We start from the raw sequence: 12,363 nt of genomic DNA, 5'->3' as shown, positions 1-12,363 counted from the left end.
TAAAGCAGCTGCTCTGCTGTAACACTAAGTGTAGCCAGTAGATGGCAGCAGATTTATACTGAGCTTCTCCTCCAGGAGGAGGAATGAATTAAAAAAAACAAAAACCTTTTCAGTGACGACCACGTTGTGACAGAAGCCGGGTTTTCTCCTCTTTTACTGGTAATTGTAACATTTTAATTAGGCTTTTTTTTTTTTTGCTGTTTTTGTTTTGAACAAACAAATACAAAAAGGAGAAAAACTAGTTTTTACTCATTAAAACATTTAAGCTGCTACCAGAAACTGACAACTTTTAAATCTGTTGTTTGTTTGTTTTTCCAATGTCAGCTGCTTCCTGGTATATTTATTGTTGAGTAAGGAAGTAAAACTCTTCAGCATCAAACACACAGTGATGGTTTTTCAGTAAAGCGCACTTTAAAAATATAAGTAAACTATAGAATACATTGTTTGACTTGTTTGAGTCGAATTGAGAAAGAAATGAAAGTGAAACATGTAAAAATCTCTGTAACATGTGGATGTCCTCTGGTCTGAGGTGCTGGGAGGACCAGTTAGAGACCAGCAGCTGGACGTCAGTGGTTGGACTGGTGGACTACTTCAGTGAAGAATAGATGACGTCTTGGTTTATATCTGACCCAGAGAGACTGCAGGTCATAACTTCTTACCTGAAGTTCAGTTCACACTTGGACCGGCGGCCGCCTCGGGTCTCTTTTCCTTCTGCGTCCCCTTTCCATCATCCACCTGCTGGCCTCCACCACTTGCTAATGTTACTGAATCTGTGGAAGCTCCGCGATAGCCACCACACGAAGTAACGAATAACGAGCCTATCTAAATCCCAGTAACGAGTAACGTGTTCCTGATTTTGTCATAATAACTAGTTACCGTGCTCGTTACCACAATAATAACGTAGTTACTGTAACGCGTTACTTAGTCCCCACGCTGGAGTGGGCTGACACAGCTCTGCAGCTCTCAGCCTCAACACTGGATCCCCACAGAGCTGTGTGCTGAGCCCCTGCTCTATAATCTGATGAACCCTGATGACACCACAGTGTCCAGGACAAACGACCTGATGACTGACTTCAAGAAGAAAAGTAACAGACAGCTGGAACCATAAAGAGAGGGTCAGGACTTCCTGTTTCTGCAAGTTTACCTCAGGCAGAAATGACCCAGGGTCTAAACACCACAGAGCTGGTTAAGATGACACAGCAGAGACTTTCCTGAGGGTCCTCAGGAAGATCCCCATACCATGGCTCCACACGTTAGTGTATTGCTTCTGTGTGTGGTTTTGCTCTTGCACAGAAAAAGGATGGCTTCTCCCAACTCTGGAGGACCTACATAGTTCCTGCTGTGTTTACTCACTGCTGAGTAAACTGCAGCTGGATCAGTGTCTGCACAGTAAAACACACAGAGGACGTCACTGCAGACAGAACAGCTGATAACAGACATGAAACTGCTGCCACTCACAAATCTTTATATGAAAACAGAGTGTTTTCAGTTACACTGCTCCAAAAAATAGTGATGTCAAAGTATCTTACTGTATATTTCAGTTTTGTTCTGTCTTTCTAGAATATCATGAAATTTACATAAGTAGACTGTGATTTTACATGTCAAAGGTAAAATAACATAACATCACTGTAAATATAGTAAAACACAATTTACTTGTTTTTTAAATATATATTTTTGTACATATGCATATTTAGATGTAAAAATACGTCCAGAAATGTATCATAATTTCACGAATATTTGTCTGTTATGTGAGAGAATCATCTGTTAAATCCAAATGTAAAACTATGGAAAAATATATAAAATGATCGAAAATTAATGAGAATAATCAATAATTAAAGGAGTATTTGAATTATAATTGTGCTGAAAATGTCATGTAGGTCTGATTCAATAATTCAGAGGTAACAAGTGAAAATATAATTAATAGGAATAAAAACTAAAAAAAAACCACATAAAAACATTGCACGGCCACGCTGTGCTAATTATATATTTTAAAAAATAAACGTAGAGGTAGGAATTGCAATTCATATGAATCTCAAAGTATTCACAACATTCCTGAACAGAAAGAGGCCTCTGCACCTCGGACACTCTCGGTATTGTGTCCGTGGTCGAGACTCTTCACCTACTGGTGATGGCCAGAGGGGCCGATGGTGCGATATGGCAGCCTCGCCTCTGTCAGTCTGTCCCAGGGCATGCAAGCCATTATTATTCAAACCAACTGTTAATTTGTCTTAAAGACGTTTTCATGGAAAACAAACAAAGGACATTTTTATTATTATTGTATGTTAGTTCATTTTTAATACCTTTCTCTCAACTTGTGGGTTTTAGAGAGTTTTTCATTTCTACATATTTGCGTGTATATTTATAATTAGACACAAATTTGTTATATTAATAACTTAGTAAGAAGAGAAATTAACAAAGATAAATTAAATAATACAATATATTATAGTCTTGGAGCAACTGTGACCACATAATTTCCTCGGGGATTAATAAAGGAACCCGCCTGAGCAGATCAGGCTCAGAGTCAGTGGCCTCCTTTAAATCAGCTTTAAAACTAATTTCTAATGGATTGTTTTCATTTGATGAGGTTACATCTGACATGTTTTACTTTCAGGTGTTTTCTTGTATATTCTTTTTTGCTGTTGTTGTGATTTTAATGTTCGGTTCTCTGTGTAAATCTTCAGCTTTAGCCTGTCAAACCACTCAGTAAACCCTTTTTAAGAGTTATGTATAAATAAAATGTAGCATTGGTACACAGCAGAGGGTCAGAGAGGACGGGGCTTTTGCTGTAGCGGCTCCCAAACTGTTTCACGCTACAGACCTTTTTCACTTTGTCATTAAGACTGACCTCTTCTGCTTGGCATCCGAGACAGTTTGAGATGTTTGTTTTGTTTATTTACTTATTCCTTTTTTTTAAACCCGTGTTTAATTTGATCTGGTGATGCTGATGCTTTTATTTAGTGTTGTAATTTTATTAATTTGTAATATAAATTTTCCTCTGATGGATTTCTATGTTCAGAACTTCTGTCAGAGGTTAAAGTCCTTGATAAATACAGCTGTTTGCTGCTGTTATGATTGTTGCTGCACACAGAATCTCTCTAAATTAAGATTAGATGAAGATGATTGAAGTGAACATCAGAATTCACTGCAGTTTTTACGATTATGTCCTATTTGCTTTACCTGAGCTGAGCTCCTGATGAATCATCCTGGGAAACAAACTTCATCAGGAACAAGTGGGACATGGCAGAACATGACATGCGTCACTACAAACCACGCGAGATGGCTTAGTCCACTCAGATGTCACAGAAGTAAATACAGGTAAAGGCTGCTGATCCACACAGACATCACATCTGTACTTCCTTCCTGAATTGAGAATATAAAGTATATTATGGGGCGATTTGAGCCCAAATTTGTTCCACAGCGGTCAGGGTAACCTTATTAGAAAAGAAGGTAAGCGAAGCTTTCTGATTACTGAGTTGAAATAATAGGACAGAGCTCACCTGAAGAGGCCAAATCCACGACACAGACAAACAGCAGAGTTAAGCAGAGACATTATGGTGCAGGTATAAACGGAGAAAAACTAACGGACACACGCTGACTCATCAGCGTACTTTCGATTAGTTTAACGCCGCCTTCCAATGACATCACTGCCGACAGAATAAGAAAAAAAACAACGTTCTTGTCACAGGTCTGTGCTGTGAGGCAGGATTTTGGCTTATTCGGATAACTTCAGGGTCAACTTTGGGGTTCACTCCTTACCTGGGTACATTACCATGGTAACTTATGATGCGCAGGTTTGCAATCACCTCCCACTGACCAATCAAATGTTCAGAAAATAGCCTTACTAGGTAATGAACCATGCTCCCAGTGTGGAGCTGCACACTCTTTATTTTTCTGAGCAGCTTGGAAGTCGAAGAAGTTTTGTTTGAAATGTCTATTCTACAGAGAAGAAAGCCGGCATGAATCCTGCTAACAAAGAAACTCTGTGCTCATGAGACACAAACGCCACAGGAAGAGAAACAAAGCAAGTAAGTGATGATTTTTAAACTTTACTTTTATTCCTGTAGTGCAGAACGTTGCAAACAAGCATTAACAAGTGAACATTCAAGTGAAAATAAACAAAGAATCACATTAATGCTCCAAGCTGCAGCAGCTGGTCATAAATCAATCAACAAATACGAGTCAAAACTTTGTTTTGAACATTTTCCATATCTCACATGTTCCTGTGTGCAAAGTAAATATGTTTAGTGTCATTTCCTGACCCCAAAGAACAAAATACATCAGTACCAGACTTGCTGTGTTTTCCTTTTAACCTTGTTTTTTTTTGTACTCCATCGTTTTGTTTTCTGCATCTTTTTGTTGTACTGACGCTTCCTCACTGGTCCCTTTATTTAGTCACATTTTATGTCATTTGTTGGCTCCCTGTCGTTTCACCATCATCACTGATGAAGTTACGAACAACTGCAGCGAGTGCTTAGAGCCACTAGACGGACGGATGGATAGAAAATAGTAAAGCCTTTACTTTGCACACACGAGTCACGTTTGACATCAAATTGTTATCTAGAAAGAAGAGTTACATTAACGAGTTACTTACAGGAAAAGAATCAGAAACTGTGTAGTGTTTGTGATCCTGGCTGTCGACTGTTTTCTAAGCTACACTGACATCACTCCTCCTTTGCTTTGAACTATTCACAGTTGCACACAGCGTAACTGTAAAACCACAGAGTCGAACTTCCTCTTAGGATGTTCTGCTCTAAATGCCGTCACTTTTTGTCTCTATGACAAACTAAAAATGACAAAAGGATCAGCTGACATGCGCGAGGTCAGTTTTTATGTTATAGCATGAAAATGTTTTAGTTTTTATTTAGTATTTTAGCGTCTTCTGCTCCTTATGTAGTGTAGTAAAGTTTCCTGTACGCCGTGGGTTTGTGTCTGGTCGTTCTGACATTTTAAGCTGAAAAGCTTCACAAAGGTCAGAGATTACAAATTCAATTCTCTGAGTAACTCATCCATATCATAACCTGCTATCATTTTCTATGGTAATGAATAAATAATAAAATAAGCTGCTATTGGGGAAAAAACATATTCCTTTACAGCTGACGACCTCATCAAAGGTGATTCATACGACACCAAAGTAAATAAACAATAAACAGGCTGATAAGTTCCAGAAAGTTCCAGTTTTTTTCACCATCTGGTACAGAAATGCATTAGAGAAAGCTCAGAGGTGCTGGTAAAGTTGCACTTCTCCTTCCTACACAGAGATATGTCAGACTGAATGTGCACTTAAACTACTTTACATGGACAGAAAGAGTTTAATGTGGCCCACGATGTAAAAGCAGTTTGACATCTCTGACCCAGAGTCATTCACTAATATCAATGAACTGGTAAACAACATGCTGTCATTCAAACAGGGTTCACCTTCACCTTTAAGGTCAGTATTCATTCAGACCTGCCAGTGACAGTGATGGAAGAGCAACACCTCCACCTTTTAAATACATTAAATGGAAAGGCTTTATAATACGGTGGGCGGTTCCATGTCATTGTGATAGATCTGGATAGATGATGAACATTGAAGCTACACAATATTTTACCTTCATACAATAAAAGATTTCAGGTGTTAGAGGCCTTTGAAGTACAAATAGAGCAGGTGAAACTTGTCACTTATTATGTCCTAATATTTTTTTCCCGGATTTCTCTCAATTATAGCGATTCGGGTAAATCATTTGTCTGCACTCTGTAGTGATGTCATGTAGTGTGACCCAGGAATAAATTAAACATTTAGTTTTTAAACCAGTGTTGTTTTGTAAGTTTAGTGTTTTGTTAGTTTACACGTACTAAACTGTAGAGACATTTGAAACCTGCTGTTCATCAGGATGCTAGTTAACACCCCGCTCCTTTCGTTCATGTTTCCTGTAGATCAAAAAACCAACAACAGCAGCAACAAAAACCCCAGCAGAAACACTCAGACCGATGATCAGTCCAACAGATCCTCCTGTCTGACCTGCAGGTGAGAAACAGGTGTCAGCTGTCAGGTAGGTGATGAGTGAAGAACAGAACAGAATCCATTTGCTCTTCAAACTGCTGTCAGACATTATCTACTGCACTCTGATCACATCACTCAGACCAGCTGCTTTCTACAAAGTCTCATCAACAACATCTTTAGAAACAAACATCAACAACCAGGAAGCAGCTTCACCTCTGATCACACACACACTCAACTCTACTCACTCACCTGAAACAGTCAGGCTGACTGTGTTGATGGTCTCCCATGATTTTGTCTCTTTGTTGAAAATATTACAACTGTATGATCCACCATCAGCAGTCGTCACATTCTTCAGAACCAGAGACACGTTTCCATCCTTCATCTTCCTGTCCTGCAGATCCACCCGGTTCTTAAAAGACAGATGTTGGCCATCTGGATCCAGCCGCTCATCCCGGAAAAAAAGCACATATTCATCCAGGTCAGCTCTGTTCCACTTCATACCTTGGATGATTTTGCCTGTCGGAATTCGACATGGTAGAACTACATCCTGTCCAGGCTCAGCTGTGATGGTGTTCTGGGCTGAAACAGGAAACAACACAGAGCAGAGAGGTTAAAGGTCAAAGTACAACTGTTCACTTCTACATCAGCTAATCAGAGAGAGACCAGTGAACTCCGCTGAAACAGATAAGAGGAAAAACAACCCCCAAAAATTCTTGCACTTTATTTTAGAAGAAAGTCGCCAAACCTTTGAAGCTGTGAGTCAGATCAGACTCCTGTTATATACAAGCAGTTTTCAGTTTTCTCTTGGTAGTCTGGCTTCCTCCCACAGTCCAGAGACATGCAGTTAGTTGCATAATAAGTATTAAATGATAGATATTAAAGACATTTTTTAAGACACTTGAGAATCTGATGATCTGGCTCTTTGGGAAACAGGAAGAAATAAGTAGATGTGGGCAGCTGGGCGAAGTTTCAGTTCTCAGTGAAGAAGATCACTGCGGTAACGCTCACTAGAAAGCACAGAGGATGGACCTGATTTATTTGTGTGTATGGGGAAAAACAGAAAGGAGTGGGTATTGATCACCTGTGGCTGCTGTGGAGGTGGAAGTAGAACAGAAGACACTTGACCTTACAGTTGGGCACTAAGTGAAATTTTTCCAACCGACATTCGTCAATCCAATAAATGACAATTAGGGATGGGTACCGGTATCCGGTGTCATTATGGCACCTGTTCTGACATAAACCGTAGTAACCAGACCGAAAAGCAGCGCACATTTCGGTGCTTTATTTCAGTGATTTTTTTTTCCCTGAGATGTCATACACTTTGGATTCTAGCCAATCATTTTACCTTTGCGAGCGTAGTAGGCGGGCCCAGGTACGTAGGCTCTTTTACGTATGTTCTTTTAGAGCAGAGCTACAGATTAAAAATGCCCAAAGCAAAGCGGTCAAAGTCTGGCTGTACTTCACAGCAAAAGATGCAAACTCAGCAGCCTGCAACAAGTGCTTTAAGCTGGTACTGTGCAAAGAAGGCAACTCCTCGAATCTGATGAAACACCTGGTATAGCATTTTGTTAAAAGCCGAGAAATGCACCGTATTTCATAGCTTGCTGCGAGACCTCACACTAGGGCTGAACGATATATCGCATTTGCGATAATATCGCGACATGATCAAGTGCAATTTTCTAACCGCAAAGGCTGCGATTATACTCTGGACATGTCCAAATTCATGGGCTGCATCCTCCTGAGGCCGCATTTGTAGACCGATTACGTCACAGCGACACGCCGAAGGCTGTCCAAATTACTACCATATCCCAGAATTCATAGCGCGGCCCAGCCAAACTCCAGTTTCCAGCAATGGCAGCCGCTACTAAGTTTTAAAATTACTCATACTAATCTTTCTGGGTCACAAAATAAGGCTGAGATTAAAGTTATTAGATTAGATAAAATAAAACTTTATTAATCCCCCGGGTGGGTTCCTCCTTGGTTTTCACACAGCTGACTAAACGTCAAACAGAAAACTTATTAAACAGAAGTATGAGACAGTCGAGAATTTACACCAGTGTCTGGTTATATTTTAGATAGCAAGAAGCAGACGGCCGAGTTTATTAAACTCCACCGAGACAGCGGTGACGCTAATCAGAACTAGCCTTCTGATTCAGAAGGCTAGACCGTCCAATTTCACGCCTTTAAATTTTAAAGGCGTGTTTGTGTGTGTGTTTATACAATTGCTATTATGTTTGCACTTTATGTGTAATGTTACTGACTGCAGAGATCAGTAAGATGTGTGTATTTTTTATTTATTAGTTTTATTTATTTAATATTATTTTTTAATTGAATGACTGTCTAGTAGTTCACAGATGTCGAAAAACTGAGTGTGGTAAAGCCACTGATTTTTTTTATGTATATTTCTGCAATCTGCACATTGTACTGACTTTCATTTTAATGTTTACACCAGGGTTCCTTGTCAGCACTTTATGCTCAGATGTTTGTAAGCTAAAAATAAACTATTGTGTATGTTCAAATATACTGTTGTGATTGAAGAAGTTAAATAAAAATGTCAGTCATCAATTCATGCATCACCTCATGTCATCATAACAGAGGTCTGTCTTCCAGGAAAGAACAGTTTAAAATTAATGTAATATAGTATTGGCCATACTATATGATGTATTGCTTGTCTTTGTTTAATAATACAGAAGACAAAGACCTTAAAAAATAATCGCATATCGCATCGCAATCGCAATATTGGGGCAAAAAATCGCAATTAGATTATTTTCCATAATCGTTCAGCCCTACCTCACACCGAGCGCATCTACTGCGGGTGAGGTGCCTGTTATCGGACCCGGAGTTAGCAACATCCCCCAAAAACCCGAAGAGGAGAGTCCTGGCCCCTAGCCCTGCCAGTGTAGCAGAAATGATGACGGATGATGATGCAGCAGCAGCTGTTCTTCTCTGCGTGAGTAGCTTAATGTTGTTCGTGTGTAATTTACGTTGAGTAGGCTAACCACGTTATTAATGCATGTAAGGTGAACTAGCAAACACCGTCGTAGTTACATGCAGCTGTATTCTTGTTTGATGACAGATACTCCCTTCACCCTGGCCAAAATGACCAAAGAAAAAGTGGAAAACAGTTAAACATGAGAGGTTTTTGGACAAAGTTTGTGTTTTTTCCATTGTTTAAGCACTGCTTCCAGCCAAGAGTGATACCATATATGCCCCATAGCTGCAGAAAAGGCTAACATTGTTATCTTTTTACAAAAAAACAGCTGAACACGAGAGGTTTTTGGACAAAGTTTGTGTTCTCCATTCTTTAACAGGGCTCGCGAAATTTCAAAATCCCTGGTAGCCCTTCGGGCAGGGACTCTTCAGTTTTTGGTAGCCCAAAATAAATTTAAGTAGCCCGAATAAAAAAGAGAGCAATTTTTTGATTGATGTTTTGTTTCCGTTATAATATTATACTTTAATGTTTAATATTGTAAAGGAAACAAAACATTAATCAAAAAATTGTTGAAAAACAAATTACAACATTGTATAAAAATTACAATCATCAACTCAAATACTTGGTTCTAATTGAACAGAAATTTCTATGAACTTGTAAGAACTGTGTAGGACATGAATCAGTCTGTGTCAGATCCTGAATTTGAAATTTCCACTGAAGTCACCGGTAAGAGGCAAGTGGAACCAAGATCGAGGCCATTTGCTTTTTGAAGTTTGCAAAGACTGCTAAATTTTGCCAGTGGTAGTTCACTCTTTGCAACATAGTACGCTGTTATAAACAGATTTTTCAGGTTTATTTTTAGTATGTTATTTGCAATTGGTGTTTGTTCTGGGAAAGATATTGCAGACTGAGCAATAATGCATTTCTTGCATTTCTCATGGGTTCTAATGGGGCCTTTCTTAAAATGACTGGTCCCAGTAACAAAGGCGCTTGTCGACTCAGAAATCGAGAGAAAACCAACAACACACCCGGCAGAACATTATGTTATTTACACGGGTGCACATAAGTGGTCCGCATGTGCGCATCGCTGTCAAAATAAAAGACGCGCAGCAGATAAGAAGTTGCAACGCGCGTTTGCGTCCATATAAAAAGCAGTGTTTTTGTCCGCTAGAGTGGGATTTTCACGGCACATTCTGCACCACATCTCTGTGCGTTCATCATTTGTTTCAAGCCAGCTCACCTCCTGCAACCACTTTTCCGAGAATACGTGCTTCTTTTGTGGTTCGGACTCCTGACATTTGTTTGGAGGTGGAGGAACACCAAAGTAATTGCTTAAAGGAGCTTCTTCGACATCTATAAGAGTTCTAAACAAATGTCTGTCCTCCTCCAGAAAATCTTATGTATGCAAACACGTCCAAACTGTCTTCCTATACTTCTGCCAATCTGGTGATTCTGCTGGCTGGGAGCCGGGAGGGAAGAGAGTTCAGCAGTCTCACAGCCTGGTGGATGAAGCTGTTGGTGAGCCTGGTAGTGCGGGAGCGGAGACTTCTGTATCTCTTTCCAGAGGGCAGGAGGCTGAACAGACATGTTCAATGTTTTGTATTTTCTTCTATTTAATCTCAAAAAGCTCCTAAAACAGTCAGTGATCACTGTTGACCTCCATAGGCTTTTATTACCGCTAATCATTTATTTAAGCTCAGTTTTTAAAACCTTAGGATGTAACTACAGCCCAGCCCATGCAGCAGTATATGAATGACTAACCTCGTATTGTGGATGGATTATCTCAGTTGTTCTCCTGGCTGAAGTTTGGTCCTTTTACAGCATCCTGCCATGTGATTACATTTGTTCCACTTTTATCGAGTGGAAAAAAAGTTAGCTTGTTTATATTATGCTAACATAGCTGTGTCGCTAGCGGTCACGTAGCACATCATTATACACCAGCTAGCCAAACTTCAGTAACCCTACAAACGTCACTGCTGTTTAGTTTTCTGTCTTCATTTATGCTGGAAGTGATAACAGAGCTGTACGTTTTAATTTGTTTCCAAAACCCCGCAGTCAGGACATGCTATATTGTATTTAGATAGAAGCTAGCGAGCTAACTCCCTGCTAACTTCTAACTCCGTTAAATGAAAGTTTAATTAGTTTAAACTAAAGTTTACTGATCGTTTGATATATGGACCTGCAGCGGAGTTTAGGCCCAGACACGGCTAGTGACGTCAGACTTAACGACCGGATAGGTGACTTTTTGATGGGCGGAGCAATGTGTTCATGCACAGACTGATTTGCCTTTTTAGAATTTATACGTTTTGTTTGGAGGGAATATTTTTACCTTCTTTTCTTGTTTGTTTCAGTATTAATATAGCTGCTTGTTGGATTATTCATTCATTTATTTGAGATGCGCCAAATCACACTAAAGACTTAACATCTGAGATTTTTTTTAAATGTTTGCTGGGTTTCCACAGAGGATATTTTACCTGGTAACTGGGACTGGACCTCGGTGCACAACAGTCTACCTGCCAGCTACACCACCTGACTCTGCTGAGCTCGCGAATAATGCTTCCTTCATTGTCTCCTTTAGCAGAGGAGAAACTGGGAGCATCCTTAATGAAATGAAAAGACAGGAAAATGCAGCCGCATGATTCCTGAAAAACAAACCACCAGATCAAAGTGCATTTTCGGGTTTTGTAGTTTCATCCACTTCTATATTAAAATTATTAATCAGTCTGATTCGCTGAGCTACTCCTTATCAAGTCTCCTGCACTTCCGTCCTTCGCGTCGTGACGTCTGTCATGGCGGGCAGGGTGAAGGGATTATGACAGGAGGCTTTCTGTTTGTTTGTGTCCTTTATGTGAACGAAACTCGGGCCTCAGAGGCTTCGCTGTGTCCTGAGGCAGCTTGTATGTTTCTATTTTATTTTATTTTTAAATACGTGACAGTTGTTTACAGTAAACAACAGGAATGTTCGCGTACTGCCGTTGTGGTGTAACCGAAGAGAAAGTGGAAGCTGGAGGAGAGCTCACCTTCAGCGAAAACCACGACGAAGAGGAACAGCAGAGCCCAGCAGAGAGACGGGAGTGTTAGTGAAGCCATTCCCGTTTATCCCGGTACATCCCAAACACCAACACACTCTATGGATTCAATAATTCCACTTTAACAATGGAGGGAACCCGTAGACGCGACCACTGAGCGATGCTGTTGTTACGGAAATACGTGTATTTCCGGTGTTCCTGAGTGCGTGTTTTTTTTTTTGGGGTTTTTTTTTTGTATCTCTAAAAATGTTTATAAATGTAAATATTCTGCAGTCGAAATGTATATTTATAAAGGATTTATATGTAAAATAATCGGTAATGTCATATACGGTGGATCAGTGAGTGCGCATCCATATGCGCATGCGTTCACGTGCCTGGGCTGAGTGCTTCGTGTTATCATCATTTTATGCCACGCCTTTAAA

The 12,363-nt window shown here is 39.9% G+C and overlaps 1 protein-coding gene across 1 annotated transcript; it reads right to left on the bottom strand.

Moving 5' to 3' along the window:
• Positions 1–4,033: 4,033 nt before the first annotated feature.
• On the bottom strand, positions 4,034–12,137 carry LOC101479537 (sodium channel regulatory subunit beta-4). The gene is made up of 3 exons (XM_076878211.1): positions 11,933–12,137; positions 6,230–6,559; positions 4,034–5,998 (listed from the first exon to the last, which is right to left on the bottom strand). Exons 1-3 carry the CDS (start codon positions 12,000–12,002, stop codon positions 5,874–5,876), a joined length of 525 nt encoding a protein of 174 aa, XP_076734326.1. The 5' UTR covers positions 12,003–12,137; the 3' UTR covers positions 4,034–5,873.
• Between the last annotated feature and the right edge of the window lie 226 nt (positions 12,138–12,363).

The sequence above is a fragment of the Maylandia zebra genome, linkage group LG3, assembly GCF_041146795.1.
Source record: "Maylandia zebra isolate NMK-2024a linkage group LG3, Mzebra_GT3a, whole genome shotgun sequence".
Lineage (NCBI taxonomy): Eukaryota > Metazoa > Chordata > Actinopteri > Cichliformes > Cichlidae > Maylandia > Maylandia zebra.
Note: the sequence above shows the minus strand (reverse complement) of the source record. Positions and strands in the feature narration are given on the sequence as shown.

Coding starts and splice junctions, on each gene's coding strand:
- LOC101479537 (XM_076878211.1), bottom strand. CDS start 12,002: ATGGCTTCACTAACACTCCCGTCTCTCTGCTGGGCTCTGCTGTTCCTC. Junction 6,560..11,932: donor CGTCGTGGTTTTCGCTGAAG/GTGAGCTCTCCT, acceptor TTCCTGTTTCAG/CCCAGAACACCATCACAGCT. Junction 5,999..6,229: donor AGTCAGCCTGACTGTTTCAG/GTGAGTGAGTAG, acceptor TCTCACCTGCAG/GTCAGACAGGAGGATCTGTT.